General features: G+C 39.2%; 1 protein-coding gene across 3 annotated transcripts; it reads left to right on the top strand.

Annotated features, from left to right (window-relative positions):
• Positions 1-1,984: 1,984 nt before the first annotated feature.
• On the top strand, positions 1,985-17,880 carry LOC101857573. Of its 3 annotated transcripts, XM_005099628.3 has the most exons (4): positions 1,985-2,078; positions 2,518-2,691; positions 3,776-3,856; positions 9,719-17,880. In XM_005099628.3, the coding sequence occupies exon 4, from the start codon at positions 9,947-9,949 to the stop codon at positions 14,768-14,770; it is 4,824 nt and encodes a 1,607-aa protein (XP_005099685.1). In that variant the 5' UTR covers positions 1,985-2,078; positions 2,518-2,691; positions 3,776-3,856; positions 9,719-9,946; the 3' UTR covers positions 14,771-17,880. The 3 variants fall into 3 exon arrangements, with proteins under 3 accessions (XP_005099685.1, XP_005099684.1, XP_012938694.1); XM_005099627.3 differs by lacking the exon at positions 1,985-2,078 and having other exon boundaries at positions 2,088-2,691; XM_013083240.2 differs by lacking the exons at positions 1,985-2,078; positions 2,518-2,691 and adding an exon at positions 2,703-3,192.
• The last annotated feature ends 1,558 nt before the right edge of the window (positions 17,881-19,438 follow it).

The raw sequence follows: 19,438 nt of genomic DNA, 5'->3' as shown, positions 1-19,438 counted from the left end.
TTTCTTTGATAAACACTTGAATTGAAAGGTCTCATTTTCTACAGCGGGTGTAAACATTTTGAGTCACTGTTTTGTTACAACATCGGGAATGAATTAAACTGTTGCTAATTACACATCCAATCAAATGTTTAACACTGATGTTGTTTTACTCACGAGTACGACAACCGTTATTAAAATGTCAATATGGACATAATATGACATATGTCCATAGATCTAGATCTATATTATATGTCATATATAAAGGTATACAAAAAAATATTATTAATAATGTCAGTATAAAGGTCGTAATCTTTAATGTTATTCAGCTACTGTTTCTTTTGCTGTTCCTGGATTCATTATGTTATCGTTGCCGCTGTCGTTGTTGTTTTAATTGTTGGCATTGCTTTCCTTGTTCCAGAACTATCATCTTTACATCTTTATTTATCTATTTCCTTATGTATTGAATATTTGTAAAACTGACATCATCATCATCATCCAGTGCCAGATCTGCGACAGACATTGGCGATCATGATTTTCCATCCATTCCTTTGCTCGGATGCTCTCAGAAAAGCTACGTTTCCCTGATTTTTCCTTGTTACCCATTTGTTTAGGTTCCCTAAGTATGTTGTTCTGGGCCTACCCCTGCCTCGCTTTCCCTCAATTTTGCCAGTGAGAGCTAGATGTTCAAGACCCTTATGTCTATTCAGGTGTCCCAACGCTGACAACTCTCTTAATTTCAACGAAAGAACACATTTAGCACTTTATTCACATCCATAGATCACGTATATAAAGCAAACTGTGTGTCCAGAGTCGGGAAGTATAAATCTGATTTTACTTCCGCAATACATTCTTATTTCGTGGGTTGGTTGACCTCTCCGTATTAACTATAGGACTGAAACTATTTTAGGATAAACGTTAGGCCAATACACAAGTACAAGCCACTGTAGTTAAAAGGTTAAGCTAGAGAAAACAAGTGTCTCCACCACCACAGTGACATTTGCTTGCAGCGAACTTACTTTTAAATTTCAGTAATCAAGGTGATATACTACTACTACTACTACTGCTGCTGCTGGTGCTGCTTCTGCAGCTGCTGAAACTACTTAACTGCTGCTGTTTCTGCTGCTACTACTGCCTGTTGCTGCTGCTGCTGCTGCTACTATTATTACTGCTGTTGCTACTACTACTGCTGCTGCTACTGCTACTACTACTACTACTACTACTACTACTACTACTACTACTACTACTACTACTACTACTACTACTACTACTACTACTACTACTACTACTACTACTACTAATGATGATGATGATTATTTATTTTATATCATCATCATCATCAGTAATAGCAGTAGTAGTAGTAGTAGTAGTAGTAGTAGTAGTAGTAGTAGTAGTAGTAGTAGTAGTAGTAGTAGTAGTAGTAGAGTAGTAGTTATTGTTGTTGTTATTGTTGTTGTTGTAGAAGGCTAGTAGTATCATCCTTTTTATGTTATTATTATTATTATTATTATTATTATTATTAATCGTTATTGTTATTATTAGAATGGTACCGGTTATAATAATAAAATAATAATAACCTGATAATAGCCTAATAATTTTAAAAATGATAATAAAAAAAAATAATAGGCCTAATAATATTAATTTTCTATACAGGTATTAACCTAAACTTGGTTCTTGGTGTAATTATTCTTGTCGTTGTAAGAGGGGTTTTTTTTTCTTTTTAAATGGTAGTGTATTTGATTAAATATGTTAAGCCTGAAAACGAGTTAAGGAATAGCCCGTTATGATAATGTAGATTAGATCTACACCCGATGTTGCTGCAGCGTTGCAGCTGACTAATCGCTGACTCGTCTCCGCCTTTACCGCTTGACAACAGTGAACGACGTCACGTGGGAACTGTTTGTGTTCCTCCCAAGTCGATATATTATATCAGTTGTTGCTTTGGTATCGATACTAAAGGACAGCAGTAAAAGCCTTTCTCATTGGCAAGTCGCGAGCTGAGGAGGGGAATCCGTTTCCGGTTGACGAAACTGCGCACTGACTTATGGGTAATTGTGAGGAAGCAGCCATATTGAATTTAGTCGTGGCGCCTGATCATATCGGTATGTCCAGATAATGCTAGTCTCGCTTGTTTTCGTTCGCTTTTCGACTTCAGTTAGTTCCTAAATTGTCAAACGGGTACATAAGTGATAGTAGGACCGTAATATATTAATTATCCGGGAAGCAGGTGTCCTGATAAGAAGTAATTTACCAAATTGTAATTGATGTTAGTATTTTTTTAACAATGTTATTACTTTTTTTTTTTTTTTATAAAACTTGTTATCATCATATTTGTTATTGTTGCTGTTAAATCATGTCCAGTCATCTGAAGAGTGATTCTACGATTTGTAAAATGCATTTTTTGGTCATACATTGTGTTTTCTTGATCGTACTCGCTGACGTTGAATTATTGTATAGGGGTATCAATTGCATTTCCGGATTTCTTCCAGGAATTGTGGGTAACATCTGTGTCCGCCATGTTGCTCTTTTCCCCACCCCCAGGCCAATGCTTGGCAATCGGCCAACTCAAAGAGAGGAGTCTGAAGTAGGCCTAAGTGCGCATGTCCGGAAACATTTGAGTTCTTGTGTATGTTGGGAAGCCTGGTCAAGAGCGTGGTGGTAGTCTGTATTTCAAGGACACTGGATTCGCTTTACTCACGTGATTCAAGGAGAGCAGTGAGTGTATCTACAAGCATTTAATTAATTTAATGTTATTTGTGCCTTACGTTTACACTTGCAAACTTCTGCATGTCTCTGTGAAAGGCTTCTCACTCCAACCCTGCAACTTATCTGACTTAGCCCCGTTTGCAATGTTACTTTTGTGTAGTAATGTTTTGAGTTCAGAAATCGTTTGCGAAATTATGACGTGTTTTCGGACGCAAACATTTTAGGCTAGGCCTATGCCGCAGTGACGACACAGGGATTCTTTTTGAGGCAAAGGGGGTGGGTTTGGTTTTATTACTTTTTCTTTTTTCAGAAGTTTTGAATTGATTGTGTGTAAGGTTTAAAGTTAATATCTAGATCTAGAACAGAAAAAAGAAAATGTTGGAACTTGTTTGAGGCCTCTCGGGTCGCAGTGGAACGACAGAACCGGAAGACATGTTCTGCCCACATATGATGATATGACATGTGACCTGTAGACGTCAGTAAACAACTTGTGACGCTGTCGTGTGACAGGTGAACCTTTATACACCCCCCCCCCCCCCCATTTTTTTTTACCGTAGGAGTTATCTTTTGCGCGAGTCGGTAATTTTGCCTTGCAGTTTGGGGTGCGAAAAAAAGGGGGTAGCCGACTTTGTTCACAACTTCTTGAGGACTTTTTGTGACGCTGTGTAGATCTATGCCTTAGTGCCCTTAGTTCAGCTCAAAGTCTTGGCCTGTTGTTATAAGCGTGTAACAGGTCATGTTATGTTTTTTTTTTTAAAGGAATTCTCGTTGATAAAGCATTGCTGCAGTAGGTTAAAACAACTAACCTAGTAAAGAAAGCTTTTTCATTTTATTGTGACTAAATTTTTGACCTGCCCCTGCCCCCACTCCATTTTCCTACCCCCCCCCCCCCCTGTTTCTCTCTCTCTCTCTCTCTCTCTCTCTCTCTCTCTCTCTCTCTCTCTCTCTCTCTCTCTCTCTCTCTCTCTCTCTCTCTCTCTCTTTCCCTCTCATCTTTTTGTTTCCTTTTGCTGTCAGCTTGTCACCTTCTTTAATAATCCTACTTTTAGTGATGCATATTATAATTTGTAACACCAGTTTTCTTTTACCCCAGGTACTCAGGACAGGACAGGTCAAGGAGCTGTTTTTCTGCCTTCCTTTGACAGCGACACAGTTTCCTCCAGTCAATGAAGTGGTGAGCATGCCCTATAATAAAATGTCGCTGATTTTCTTTTCCAGCTTTTCAGTATATTTGACACTGATCTATACTAAAGTACTATCATTTTCACGTTAGGCATTGTGGCGAAATCTGGTGCATGTAAAATAAAATCAAAGAAACAGTCTTTTTTTTCAGTATGGCAATTATTTTCATATTTTCTTTATATGGTTCAACACCTTTAATATCCATTGGAAAACACATTCTGTCTGGATGTTACCGAGAAGCATTGATTTAAGGCACATTTTAAAAATGTAAATTTGCGGTTTCCAAAGGCACTCAGGCTTTCTAAGCCACCAAAGTTTGGCGGCCATTTTCTCACTTATTTTACCTCTTGAGACCAGGGGACTCCTACTTCTTCAATCACTAGTACTAGCTCGACTTCTACTCAAGATAGATAAGAATTTTTTTCTCAAAAAACAAGACAAATGAACAGGCTTTAACTCTTTCACTACCGCGAGCCGTGTTTCATGGCTCGTGTTACACTAGTTACCCCCAGCGCAGGACAGCGCGCCATGCTTCACGGCTGTCCACATTCTGCCTCAAAACCACAACTACTTTTGTAATAAATTAATCGAATCTGAAGTCTCAGGCTGAAAAATGATCGGTTTTAGCTACATGTTGAGATAGGTCATTATTTCCCGTTTATTTCCGCATATAATTCCTAATTGAACCAAAAAATCTTTAATTTGTCCGATGGTAGGCAGGATCAGAAAGTAGGTAACAGATAGGGCCCGGTCCAGATGAGGAAAACCCCCCCGATAGTGAAAGAGTTAAGAGTCCAATAACTCCATATATGCCCAAAAGTTGACGAGCACCTGATTCCACCACGTTGTGACACATTTTCTCTAAAACGTTGCTCTATGTCAACCATAAATATTGGTGACTTTTACTATCTCAGTGAAGGCACTGCAGACGGAGGCTATATAAAATAATATTATATACATATATTCAAAGCGTAGGACAATAGTTGGTGTACTTTTTTTTTTTTCATAGTTGGCCTATAAATTATATTCAAACCTGTCCAAAATTATCACCAGTTGTCAAGGAGAAAATTGGTCATCTTAAACAGGTGGTCCTTTATTTAGACAGTGTCATTGTATCATTGTTACAGAACATTTTCAAAGGGGAAGGTGGGAAGAGCCATTTGTACAGGTGATTGTCTTAGACAATTGTTTGAAAGAGCAGGTTTGACTGTATTATATATGAGGATTGTCTGGAGAAGTAAAGCCAAGACTAGCGGCTTAATCTGCCTGTGTGGGAAGTGTTCATTTTCATGTTTATCAGGACTATGTTAAACTACTATGTCTGTCATATCCATGAATTTTAGAAGTGCAGAACTCCCTTTTCATGTAGATTAATTATGCACTTGTCTCAGGCGCCCAGTTAGTGTTTTGACTATTAGACCGTACCATGAAAAATTAAACTGCAGCGACACACGTAACCCGAGGGATGGTGACATTTTGCTGAAAAAATTCTAAAGAGGGACAGACCTCTTTATTTTTGTCGGTTGTTGTTACAGGAAGGTGGGCTCTTATAAATAAAAATAAAAAGAATGGCTCTATCTCTTGTGAGATTTTTTTCCAGCCGGTCACTATCTCCACATTGCTTGTGTCACTGCTATTTCATATTTCATTGAATGCCCGTTTGGGGGAAATGATCTCTGGTTCATGGGTTTGTATATATAATATATTCACTCCTTCTCTCTGGATAGTTAGCAAATGACGTTAGCTCGGAGGAGGGGAGGGGGGGGGGGTCAGTGAAAAGTTGACAAAAGTTGACATGGGGGAGGGAAGGGGGTCCTTACAAAGTTGACGTCAGTCATGGTGCTCTTAAAGTTTGGGGGGAAAAAAGAAAAGAAAAAATATTATAGACCACATTTTCTTGTCCTAGAATTAACACAGTTAAATTGGACCGTATTGGGTTTTTTTTTGGCCTAAAATCTAAAATCAACAGTTATGTCCCCATAGCACAGACTGCTAGAAGTTAGATTAAACAGAACAGGTTCTATTTAAATGTATATATATCTACATATTGGTTGTCATCAACTGGGGGAGGGGGGGGGTCGTGTGAAAGATGACAAGGGGAGAGGAGGGGTGTCATTTTTTGCCAAATTTTAGCCGATGTCATTTGTGAACGGTCCCTTAGTTGGTCTTGTTGAAAGTGAAGCAATGGTGGTATTCTGTACAAATTTATTGTTGTAGAATTAATTTATCAAATGAGCCTCCATGGATCACATTCTTATTGGCACTCCGAACTGCATGCTGATCTGTCATTGAAATCTGAATCTGAACAAAATTTTGACCTGAAAGCTATTACACACTTGTGGAAGGTGCCCTCTACCAAAAGAAGCCTGCAGAAAACTGATCTATCCACTGAATATCCACTGTACTGTATTGTACAAAGTCTCAAGTGGGTGGTTGGCGGGTGCTCTGGTGTGGTTCACTCCTTCTTTCCTATCGAACATCTATCGTCCTTATCTCCCCTTCTTCTTTTTTATGTTTGTTACTCTCTTGTAACACTTCTAATCTTCTGACGCTCGTATGACCTTATGCAGTTGCGAGAGCCATAAAACCTCTACTAAAACTAAAAAGTCTCAAGGAAATCCCATGTACCACAAGTTTCTGTGAAAGTAGCTTCTTAAATGAAATGGTGGTCTTACTTCTTACTTGTCTTACTTGTCCACTGTGTTGGGGTCACTGCAGTCGGAACATGTCCATCTCTGCTCCCCCCCCCCCCCCCCCCTGTTCGGGATCCATCGCAGAGTCTTGTCTACTTATAGTCTCCATCATAATCTGGTTGGAGATCCGTCGGACTGGTCGGCACAGGTGGCTGTGTTTCCCTTCTCCTCTTTGGATCCCCTTCTCCTTCAATCTACCTAGAATGTAATCTTCCTCAAATTTTCCCTTACAGCGGTTAGGACGGTTGGTGGGTCCAGTGTTAAATTCCCCTCCACTTTTGCTTCTCCAGCCAGCTTGTCTGCTCAAATGGTGGTACAAAGTTATAGCAATGTGTTTACAATTACCCATAGCAGAGATCACACTGAGTGAGAATGTTGAAATAACAGATAGAAAACATGCTTGATCAAGAGAGCTGTTATTAATAATTTATTTTTGCATCAAATTATTTTAAATTTCTGCACATTTTCTTATAATGTTCTACTTAAATCTGCAAGAACAGTGTAGCTTAAAAATTGCTTCGAATGTTCACACTGTGATTGTTTTATTTTGTGTCTCATGATGTCTTTTTTTACTTTTCTGTCTTGTCTTTGATCATGTCAAGCTAATGTTGTTTGTGTCTGGTGGGTTATTATGCTGCTTTTGTCTTTTTATGGACAGTTGTGCAGAATTTTTGAATTTTTTTCCTTCTTTGCCGTAGTTCGTTAACTGACTTTTCCAGTCGTGGAATCAAAGAGATTTTGTTGAAATTATTTTCTATCTCCCATTTTCTGTGACTCATATTGTGTATGTGACTTTCTGCCTGTCTATTGGTGTTTATTCAGATTCAGAGGCTGGGTGGGTGTTTGGCGGGTGCTCTGGTGTGGTCTGCTTTTTTTTTTTTATAAAACATCTATCGCCCTTATAATCTCTCCTCCTTTTTGGGGGGTATTTTTTACTCTCCAATCTTCGGCACTTATATGACCTTATTGTGTTGCAAGTGCCATAAAACTCTTACTAAAACTAACCCCAGAGGCTGGTTTGCTTTAGCTCCTATTTCTATAGTGTCTGGCCAGCTATGTGTTTATTTAATGGATTGAAAAAGAATAGAGAGGTTTGTTTTGTTGGTATTGAAAACATTACACGCTTGATTTTTGTCAAAATTGTTTTTTCCTGGAGCAAATTAAAAAATTGGACATATTTAGTGTGAAGATTGAGTTGATACACATAAAATATGAAATGCAAAGGTTTAAATGAAAAATGTTCCGTTTCACATCAACTTTCTCTCAATTTACTATACATGTAATGTAATTACTAAAAGAAAAGGTCAAAAAGGGAAATACTTTCGGTTACACCTTTTTTTCTAAAATCTTTGAGCAGGGTTTATTGTTGAAACTTTGGCATGGTGGATGCTGTGGTTGATTTTCTCCTTCTTTTGTATCAAACATCCATCATAATTATATGATCTTCTCTTTCTTCTTTAAAAAAAAGAAAAACTACTCTTTAGTAGCTCCCCTAATCTTCGGCATTTCTATGACGTATTTATGTTGCAAATGCAGTAAAACTCTTACTAAAACAAAACTTGGGTTTTACACTCTTATGTGAAGCAAATTGAATTAAATAGACCGCATTTTTGTATAGTAAAAAAGAGTCTGTGAATTACCAAGCTAGTTTATAAGAAATTATTATTAAAGTTATGGTTATGTGGTTATAAACGATAGCTGTCCTGCCCAGGTTATAGCTGTAGCTACTCCTTGCTAGCAGTGAATGAACTCAAGCTTTTGGTCTCAGTGTTTATTTTAAAGTTCTAACACCTCTTATATCTATGGCTTGCAGGTGTGCAGGCCAGTCCTTAGAGAAAAGCTTTTATGCTAGCGAGAACTTGATTTCACTCTTGTTGAACCCCCTCCAGCATTTTGGAAATTCTCCTTGTATTACGGGCACAACATACATTACAGACCCATTCTAGAGTCATAAGTATACCCTGTATTATACACGAGGTTGTATATAGGAGAGTAATATATATGGTAAATTCCTTCTGCAATCTTCAGAGACAGTTGATGCACAAACTAAAATAATCTTGAAAAAAAAAATGTATTTAGTTCGAAGAATTCAAAAGAGATGAATCAAGACTTCTTAAGTTTGGAAAAAATGGATGACCTAAATGTTTGGTGTTTCAGGATGGAAATTCTACAAGTACCCTCTGGGAATCTGGGAAAATTAACATAACTGATCATTGAACATGGTACCCCAGGGAACAAGTTCACTGGTTGCAGACCTGTGTATCTGGTGTTGCGGTTAGACACTTCACCTTCAAACTCTGGAGACTCAAGTTCTGTTCCAGTGTGGGGAGAATTTTATTTAGTATCTCTTTCTTTCTGCTGGGTCAATGTGTCTTTTTTTGTTTTGTTTTAGTAGAGGTTTTACGGCACTCGCAACTGCATAAGGTCATATGAGCGTCAACGTCAATGTATCTGTCTCTGCCTGGGTATACCCTGATAGGTAGAGTCAAATCCACCTCTTAAATGATGTACACACCGATACCTGTACTCTCTTATACAGGCATTTGAGCTGCCAAAGGAAGAGCATTCTCTGTGTTCAGTGTATAACTTATCTTATAGTCTGTATATATATATAGTACATTTAATATACATAAATATAGTACTTCAGGCACACAGAGTGTTTTTTGACAGTGATTCAAGCAAATGATTGCATTCAAAACTGTCTTATGACAGCTTCCCTTTGTGGAGGAGAAAAGGGGCCACTGTAGACAGGTGGATGTCACAGACAGTGTCTTTATAATGTTAAAAAATATGCAAGGGAAGAAATGGGAAGTGGTCATTTTTTGTAAACATGTGATTGTCTTATATTGGTGGCCGCTAGAGCAGGTTCAGCTGTAGTTTATATGTTTGTGTGATAAACATATTATTTTTTGCATGGGCTTAATTTTTTTTCTCACAAGAATTAAGAAAAGTCCTTCTTTGTTATGAGTTGTTAAGAGAGGCTATCAATTTCTTATCTCAAAACATGTTTGCAAAAAAGATGCCCATATTTTTCTCAAAGTTGAGAAGAACAAGTCTCAACAAAAGACCTGTATTGATATAGAACTGGTATGCTTTCTTGATGAATGCAAATTGATTGTCACTGAACCTTCTAAAGCTTCTTTTTCCATTTGTTTCAACAGCTTGTGAAGAAAGCAAGGACAGACTTTCCGCCCTATCTCCAAGTGTGGATGTCTGCTACAAAGGAGTCGTGGCTTCTGATGGTATCACTCGGGCATTCGCTGAACAAGGAAAAACCTGTCATTGACAGTTATTGAGACGATTCCAAGCACCTTCGTCTGTCCCAGTGTGCGACAGTTCCCTCCGAGTCAGGTGTCAGATGTGCTCTGTGTGTGGGGATTGATGCAAAAATGTCTCAGCCTCATTGCTTCCCGACTGACACTCTACGAACGGAAGCACAAAGTCTGTCTGTCCCAACCAAGGCTACTCAGGAAAAAATCATCAGCAAAGCTAGCTCACTGCTAAAGACTACTGTATCACATCCCACAGCTACCACCTTTCCCCCGTACTGTGGTCAGATCTCTTCATCACCACCATCCATCTCTTGTTCCGGGGAAGGCATAAAAGAGATTGAAAAACAAAATGTGCAGAGACTAATGTTAACAAGTGCCTCAACAAAATCTGGTACAGTTTCCAGCATTATTTTGAATAAAGAGAAGGAAAAGGTGGGAACACCTCTCTCAGCTCTCATACCTGCAGATCCGTCAAGACCAGTTTTTCATCTTTTGAGTTCAAGCTCAGGTACTTTTCTTGTGCCGGTTTTCAAAGCAGCTCACACTAATAGCAGGAACAAAACTGCCAGGAAAAGTAGTTCAGGTCAGAAGCAACCTGATTTAATAAATACTATCCAGAAAAGTAAAAAAAGTAAACCCCAGTACGTATTACTCCCACCATATAAAGGTCATGACTCATCTTTGAAATGTGCTTCAGAGCAAGGCAACAAGAATGCTGGAGCTATCTTAGCAACTAATAATTTTGATGCATCTGTGAACATTTTCAATTCACATCAACAGAATGCTTTGAAAGGAGCTGATGCTAGTGGCCTGTGTGTGTCTCAAAAAGATTCTGTATCTGCTGCTTCAGCCAAAGCGGCTCCAAGTGCAAGCACTGTGTCTGCTTTGAAACCGATTTCGGTTAGTCATGTCGCTAAACCTTTGAAAATTTCAAAGTCACTTTTCAGCCACTCTGCTGGTGCAAATAGATCTCCTGCTAATGTAGCACTGGTGTCTTCTACCGTGCCTCTTACCCACCAACCCTCGACATCACAGGGTCAAAAACTGAAAGACTTGTCTCATGAGACTCTAATTTTGAAAACTCCAGGCCATCCAGGTCGCATATTACAAGTGTCAATACCTCCCTCATCTGGCCACAATAATGATCTTGGGAATGCCAACTACAACATACAGAAGAGGAGTGTTCAGGAAGATGTGAAGTCAGATCATTCATACGTCTTTGAAAAACTGAACGAAATTGTGGCACCTTCTGTGCCAGTTTCTGGCGTATCTCTTTTAGGTAATAAACATTATGGAACACATTCAAAGAGTGCTTTGGGTGAAGTGGGAAAATTATCACAGGTTAGAGCTTTGTATTCTAAAGTTCCTCTTGCAAAAGGGCAGTCTACTGCAGGTGTTTTGAAGAAATCTGATTTCAGTTCAGAGAGGAAAGACTCTGGTATGTCTCTCTTGAATAAAGCTCATCATTTTTCCATTTCCAAGAGTTCCGCGGATACTATCAAGCAAGATGCTGGAAAATTTTTGCCCGTTGAAAATTTGTATTCTAATAATGCTGGATGCGTGAAGGCTCCAGCGTCTTCAAGTGAAAGCTTAATGCAGTCTTTGCAGCAACTAATGAAGACGAAGGGGTCGCAGAGTTTTACAGAGTTACCGAGTTCAGTAAAAGACAGAAGAACTGAATCAACCAAGACACACATGTTGACAACTTGTCTGCAAACAGCTTGTGGTTCTGTTCCAGTGAACGTGATTTCTCCCAGCTTAGACGATGATGATCTTGACATAAATGCACGTACAGAACTAACTTACACTTCTCAGGATGGTTCATGGCTTCCTTCTCAATTCCAAAAGCGTAAAACAACAACTAGCAAAGGGAATGCTTTTGGATATACAGCAGACAGCAAATATAAAAGTTTTGTTCCAGAATCAGAAGGGCAAGATTGTGCAAAGTCGGATTTGTGTGATGACATTGTTGATGATAATTATGGTTGTGAGATGGATGACTGGAAGAAGCCACATGCCAACATTCAAGATTCAGATCTAAAAATTGAGTCTGTGTTCTCTCTGGCTGATGCAATCCCTCATGTGATACAAGATGATGGAAGAGACTCACCTGTGGATTTGAATGAAAGTGAGAAGCAGGAAATGGAAGTAGAAGAAGTCAAGGTGTCATCTACCTTCAAGTTGACATCTTCAGACTGGAAAAAATATTGTTCCCCTTGCTTTACTGTTGTGGAGAGGCTTACAAAGGAAGAGATAAAGGCTGTGAACTCACCTGAGGCATTTCCAAAGTGCAGTAACCACTGCAGAAAGAGACATCTGGATTCACTATGTCATCTCAACCTCTTAACGTGTAATAATCACCCAAATTTTGATTGCTTGCCTTCTCCTCCTTCTAAAGTAGCTAAGCTACAAAGTCCTGATCAAAACCCCTTAACCAGCAAAACAAAACAAAGCAAGGATGTGAAGCATGAAATAATTGATTGTGAATCACCCACTCTAGATGGAAACAGTACATCTTGTGTTGATAAAGAAAAAAAGAACGAAATAAAAGAATCTCCATGCCCTGCCATGCATGTTTTTCCTACTCAAGCAAGCAACTCTCTGAGGCAAGAGGAACAGTCAAAAGAAATGAGAAAAGAAGAAAATTTATCTCCACCAGCAGTAAGAGAGAAGAAAAGGAACACAGGCAGAAGTACAAATCCTCTTCCGGGGAATGGCACAGCTGTATTACCCAAGCAAAAAAGCCCCCATGCGCTTATTGTCAGAGGCACAAAAAGCCGTCCACAGGCTGCTAAGTTATTGTACTCTGAAGAACCTGATGATGTCGAAGATCTTGATTTTGGTGCAAAACTAGCAGACAAGGGCGATTTTTCCAAGAATGAATCTGTTTTTGATAACTTAGCAATAAAACTGCTCAGAAGCCAAGTGGAAGAGAAACGCTCTGCCATGGCTCTGTGCAAAGCTCAAAGGCGTTGTTGGACAAGTAAACAGAATATTCAAACAAAACAGGCCAGGACCAAGACAGCATTGACGTCTGCTAAAAAATCACCTCTGCAGAATGTTACAAAAGGACTGCCCGTTACGAAGGTGACTAGAGAATCGACGATGAAAAAGCCCAATTTGATACCATCTGAGAAAACTGTGGAAGAGAATAATGCTTTTCAAAGGTTCAAGGTTCACAAAAGCAAATTTTCCAAATTCGTTATTCCAACCCCAGTTCTTTCCAAAACAGCACCATCTACGACTAAGAGTGGAGAGTTGAGCTCAACTACTATCCAGGCTGCTTTGAATTCATTGTCATCACATCTCGCAAAAAGTGGTAAAAAAATCGTTGAGGAGAACAATGGGTTGTTTTTGATCCAAATTGATGGAAAGCCTGTGCTTGTGAAACTTTCCAGTCCGAATGCTCTTGGATCTTTTCCTAAAACTGCATTGCCAAATGGGGAAAATACCAAGAAAACTTTAACTCAAGGTGTTTCTAGTAAAAAAGTTGAGGGGAAATCTCTGCCGGTTGATTCAAATATCCAAAAATCTAGTCCAACTTTAAATTTGAACTGGTCTCCAAACCCTGGACCTGGCCCAAGAGGCGTGTCTCTTGACCCTTGTGTTGCTGAGGCACAAAAGGATAAAAGGCAAAAGGCTACACCATCCTCTGTTCAAACATGTGGAGCTCTGTCGTCATCCAGCAGCAGTGCCTCTGCCCTTCTCTCTGGCCTCATGGCCCTCCCTCCTTCAAACCAGAGCACCACTAGCATGGCTAAATCAGATACCAGGGCTGTCACCACACCTCTGTCATATGGAAGAGTTGTCAACAAGGCCAAGGCCCCCTCTTCTAGTGAAAACGCAACTGCTCCTCTAATTGTTGGAAAGAGCAACAACACTGTTGTCTCTCATTCTTCTAGGCTGAACATCACGACGTCCCTTCTTCAAGGGAAAACACCTGTTTCTGGGGAGTGTACCAGCACTACCTCAGTCTCTGTGCCTATGTCTAGTGTTAGCTCTGTCGCAGTCCCAACTCATCGGCTTCCAACAACATCCACATCTTTATCTGGTAATGTTTCTCGTGAGGCTCAAAACATCACACAGCCAGGAGGTGCTGCTCTACAAACTGCCATGACGAGGCCTGTCTCTGCAACATACGCCGATGAGAACAGTCCCTTTTCTCATCTCCCTCCCAACAGCACACTGTTACCTCAGCGAAGGGTCCGTACTTCTGAGCACATCTCCGAGAAAGAGCGTTGGAGGAAGAGAAGATTACTGGAAGCAAAATATCCCCTACCTCCTGGGGTTGTAATAAAATGTGAACCCGATGATTCTTCGGATTTCCCAGAATGCCTTCAATCCCAGTCCGAGGTTTCTACGTCAGTGGTTTTGCAGCAAAGAAGTAGGGGAGAGACTCGTTTTGAAGAAAATGACCAGGAAAGTCCTCTTTCACAGATTGATGCTGGACAAGAAGTAATGACGCATTCCGAACTCAATGATGAACCCCCACCACTACTTCAAGAGACACCATCGGGCAGTGGCCATGATTCCGGAACTGGGAATGCCGACAGCGATGATGATATGCCACCCGTGCTCCAGCCCATGTTTTCTTCCACTTCATCAACCACAGGTAGGCCGTTCTGTGAGGACAGTCCCCACACCCCTCACTCTGTGTCAAAGGCTTCTCATGGCGTCGCACAGAGTGAATCACAGTCTGGTGAAGCCCCTTCAGCCAGCCAAGACAGTTGTGACGATAGTGGTATTGATTCCACGGTGCCAAGTGCTAGTTCTTCCACAACATCGGCTGACAGGTTCTCCTTGCCTTTAAGGCCACATAGGCCTTCCTTCCAGAATCCCAAAATCCAACATCTGAAAGAACTTCTTGAAAAGAGAAAACTACAAGTTGAAAAAATGAAGAAAATGAGCCAAGACGAGCTTCCTTTGGATTTATCCACTTAGTTTCTTTGTTAACCCCTTTGTTGCTAGGGTGTGTGCGCTCCTACTGCCAGCTCTAATTTTCAGCTAAGCTCCTTAGCCAGGACAGCAGTCCTGATGTTGTTGAACTTGCTGTCTGGTTCCGGCCCACCTACGACATTTGGATCCCAGGCCTTTGATAGTGTCACTTCCCTAACTTTGAACAACTGGAAGTTTTAGGTCAAAAAGTGAAATTTACTGCCTTCTAAAGCCATTTTGGTTATGTTTTTTTTGAGAGTGCACTTTCATCGGCAAGACTAGACATGTGTTTCTCGATAACTTGCAAGGCTAGTAGGAAAGAAATACTAGCAAATTTGGTACCGATATGGGCATTTTTTTATTCACGAATAGAAAGCCATACTCTGTGACTGTGGCTATATTTCTCTGTACAGAATTATTAAAACCAGATGATTATTGAGACGTTCTTGTAATGTTTAATATGCAACCAGGAAACACTTATTTTCTCAACTTCTATGGACAAAACAAAGGAAACAATTATGCATTTTGTAATGTACCATTTATGTCACACGGCAACGAAGGGGTTGGCCTAATCTAGTTGTGCAATTATTTTGTTGTTAAAAAGGGATTGAAGTAGTAAATGCTATCTCTGTCTTCCTTGTTCAATTCTACTCTTTGTTTCTGGGATGGTCTTCATTTATTATTACTCAGGGAACATACATCAGATTTCTGTGTAATCTACAAAATTTCTTTACATTTTGCAATTTTTTTAATGTACTTCATTTAAAATATCTTCGTGAGGCTTTGTGTAGCTTTCGTTTTCATAGTGACCAAAGCAGACACATTACAAATTATACAGCTATGCAGTTGAATGAAGAAGTGCTTCTTCAACCAGTGTTATCATTCTGAAGATTATGAGCGTCGTCTTTCATTTTCATGGACTGTTAGCTTGAAAAAAAAGGGCTGTCAAAATTCATCTTCTTTAATCTAGTTGTATGTGTTCATTATTTATGTAAGTTTTCATCTATTGTACTCATTCTAATCTGTTGATGTCCAAATTTTTTACTGAGCTCTAAAGGAACGTGTGAGCAGTTCCATAGGGCAGAAGGAGGAACAAAGCCTCTGAGCCCCTGGTGCATTAGACTTGAAATTGTTCTACGATGGGCCCCAGCTATAACGGGCACCAGGACCAGCATGATATCCCAGTTGTAGTCGAATCCTGGTATAGATGGGGATCACGCTAACAAACATTACTAATGATTAACTAATGGGATTGTATTACTCAGACTGGTAAATAGTTTACCCACTGCCAATTATTTATTTATCAGGTATTTCTCCTTTCTTTTCCAGAGATATTTTTGGCTCCTCGCTTTTGTCTTTCTTTTTTATTGTATCTTAGTCTCATGGACATTGACTGGACATTATTTAAGTTGCATAGGTAGCCTTAAAAAAAAAGAATAATTGCATTTATTTAACGCATTTTATGCTCTACAACAGGCATTTTGCACACTTTACAACGCGTCATATTCATAGCCACATGGTGAGCATAGTTGAGAAAAGGCACACATATATAGATCTGTAGTAGACCCAGTGCCTGTTTGTCATTCAGTCGTTTATTCCCTTCACAAATCTCGCCACCCCACAGGGAGACTATGTCCAATGTGGTGAAATAGTGCCAGTCCAAAGTCATACTGAGTCACTGATTAGATTTGCATCAACTCAAAAGTGCATGTAATATCTGCGGAATCAACATAGGCCTTCTGCATGTTATGTAGGTGCAATTCGCTATGTTGGATATTACTTTGCTTCTTTTGCTTTCTTTTTTCTGCTTTCTTGTCCACTTGTTGGATTTTGTCAGTCAATGGTTGGACTACTGGTAAAAGCAGAGCATGTATTCTTCCAAAAATGCGTGCTGTGAAAGAACTTTTTTGCTTCCGGCTATAACTATGAGATCATTCCATATCCTGTTATCACCAAGTCTGTTATTGTTATTAAAGTGTGGCCTATTGCGGTTCACTGAAGTTATTTTTTCTTTTTCTTTAACAGATTGAATATTATATCCCAATGAGTCTTGAAGCTCTTAGTCTTACATTACTTGGCATTGCAGGTAGCCTACATGTTGTTGTATGACACTGCTGCTTTCTGGTCTTTCTTCTCTTCCTTTCATTTGAATATTTTGAAACATTTGTTAATGTTGCATTTACCACTGCAGTGGAAACCAATATTGTGCTAATATGCTTCTTTTTTTTTTTTACTTGGGCCAACTAGCTTTTTAGGCTTACAGTACTGTTAATGAATTCTACCCCAAAGAACAAGAATAATGAAGATCTTGAACTAGCATTCAGTATAATGCATTTGCAGTTTTGTGAGAGGGGTGATCCCATTTGGTGCCCTCCCCCCCCCTTTTTTTTTTGGTTCTTAGTAGCTTTTTTTCTTTTTTGATCCGTTAACTTAAACCACTTAAGTGTCCAGACTACTTTGAGAAAAAACACAATATTTGGTAGCTTTTTTGGTTTGGTTGTAAAATGTTATAGACGTAATTGACTGTAAAACACATAAATGGTATGAAGCTTTAGGTAAGGGTTTTCATTTTTGTACAATTTTATTCCATTGGTCCTTCATATTTTTGCTACCACTAGTCTAGTACCACCAGACCTTATTGTTTGAATTTAAACAAAATTAGATTATATTATGAGCCTTTACCATGCCCTTTTAAAAAAAATAAATTGGGAGTTCTTTATACAGGAGCATGTGTAGACTTAATAGCAACATAAAACAAGTAGATCATATAGACAAATATACTTTCTGTGTTTGGAAGAGTAAACTGGTGCAAATGAAGAAATCAGTTTTGTTTGATTTTGATGCCAATGCTCACCTTTTGATTCATAATTTAAACAAGATGTGTTTTTTCAACACTGAGACAAGTTTCAAGGGTGTCTGTGTTTTTATGTAGCCTACCCGTATTTTTAAAGTGTTTATCTCTTACATCCATCTTTGTGTTTATTGTCCATTTTATATGGGGATTGTATTCTGATTTTCAGTTATACTACTCGTTTTCTTTCAAAAGTGTACAGTCAGAGATGTACTGATTTGTTACTGAAGTTTTTAACCCATTAAACTGTTACGAAGTGATTCAAGCAATTTGTTGTATGGTGACTTTTCTGTAAAAATAGCCAAGCACATTGTATTCCGACTTACTTTGACTTAGACTTGCACAGCTCACCCATTATTGTTGGGAAGTATGTCAACCATTTGTACAAAGTGCTTTATTTTTGTTCGTACCAGCAGATCAAATTTTTTTTAAAATAATGAAAGAAGGTGTTTTAACACCCCCATCGACACAATTTAGATAAATTTAGTTTTGGTGGCAGGATTTGATCAGGCTGAGAGGGATGCAACATCCCAGGAGAAAGACGGAGATACTTGATAAAAATTGTCCCCTTTCAGATACTCGAACTCAAGTCCTTGCATATGATGGTAAAATCTACACCATAAGCGCCAGTTAACGGCAGATACTTGACAATGACAAAGATAATACATGTAATATCTTTGTGAATAGTGTGAGAAGCAGTGAAGGGAAGGCTTTTTTTTTTTAAAAGCAAGTAGCCTACATGAACAGTGAAGTCGTCTAATATCTTTTTAGAAAGTATGCTTCGCCTCCATACCTAGAGGTAACCACTGAAATGCCTGAGGACACGTCCTTTTTCTGTCAATTCATTTATCCATCTCACCCATTGTCTTCCTTCACGTGTCCATCAGTCACCTTCTTGTGTTTATAACTAATGCCAGGCTTCTTACCTGTGAAACGCTTGAATTTGTTTTTCATTTAGATCAGATAGGCCTACCTGTGAGCTGTTTGCTCAACTTCAAGACTGCATCGTACGCCCTGGGGCCATTTTGTACCCCCGGGGTTGTATTCTTCACATTTTAGATTACTTCTAGTACGATCTCTTTGAAACTTTCAGTATTTCTCAAAAAATAATTTTGACAGACCTATGCAAAGCATACGGATCGGATTAACGAGTAAATTTCCTCTTTGGAAAGTGGTGGCTCAAAGTTCCCCACATCGTATGGATACGATAGTAAAACACGACATAAGAATAGGGTTAATAAGACTGACTGATCATCAGTAACTAATGAGACAAATGTAGCTTACTTACCCTTTAAAGGCCGGACGGCAAATATTAGAATGCATTGACTGACGTCAACATCATAATGTTCACAACAGGAGTTGGTGGAGGCTGGCCCTGGTAAATCCTACTGAATTCTTTACTTTCACCCTTCTTCTGTCATCTCACTTTTTTCATGGTATTGTTGTTGTAGGAATACCAGGTGTCGCCATGCTTGTGACTATACCTAGCTACTAACCTACACCTTGGTGTCAAGAGTCACCTCACTATTAATTTCTATACGGTAAATAAATTATAAAATGGATAAAAACATGTGGGTAATATGGAGTATGGGACTGCATAATGCCTGCTGTTGAGCGGGGATATGCGCTGTACAACTGCTATTTATTATTACAATTACTGCAACTTTCCAGTCCCTCTGGAATTTCCACAGATTGTAATTCTTTCCCCTGCTGTCTTCTTGTTTTATCACGACCTAAAGTTAGTTAAAGAACGTGCACATAGATGGATGGTTGACAGATGCTCTGGTGTGGTGTACTCCTTTTTTATCAAACATCTTGCATCC

The sequence above is a fragment of the Aplysia californica genome, unplaced genomic scaffold (assembly GCF_000002075.1).
Source record: "Aplysia californica isolate F4 #8 unplaced genomic scaffold, AplCal3.0 scaffold00220, whole genome shotgun sequence".
Taxonomy (NCBI): domain Eukaryota; kingdom Metazoa; phylum Mollusca; class Gastropoda; order Aplysiida; family Aplysiidae; genus Aplysia; species Aplysia californica.
This window is presented reverse-complemented; position numbering and strand designations above follow the sequence as displayed.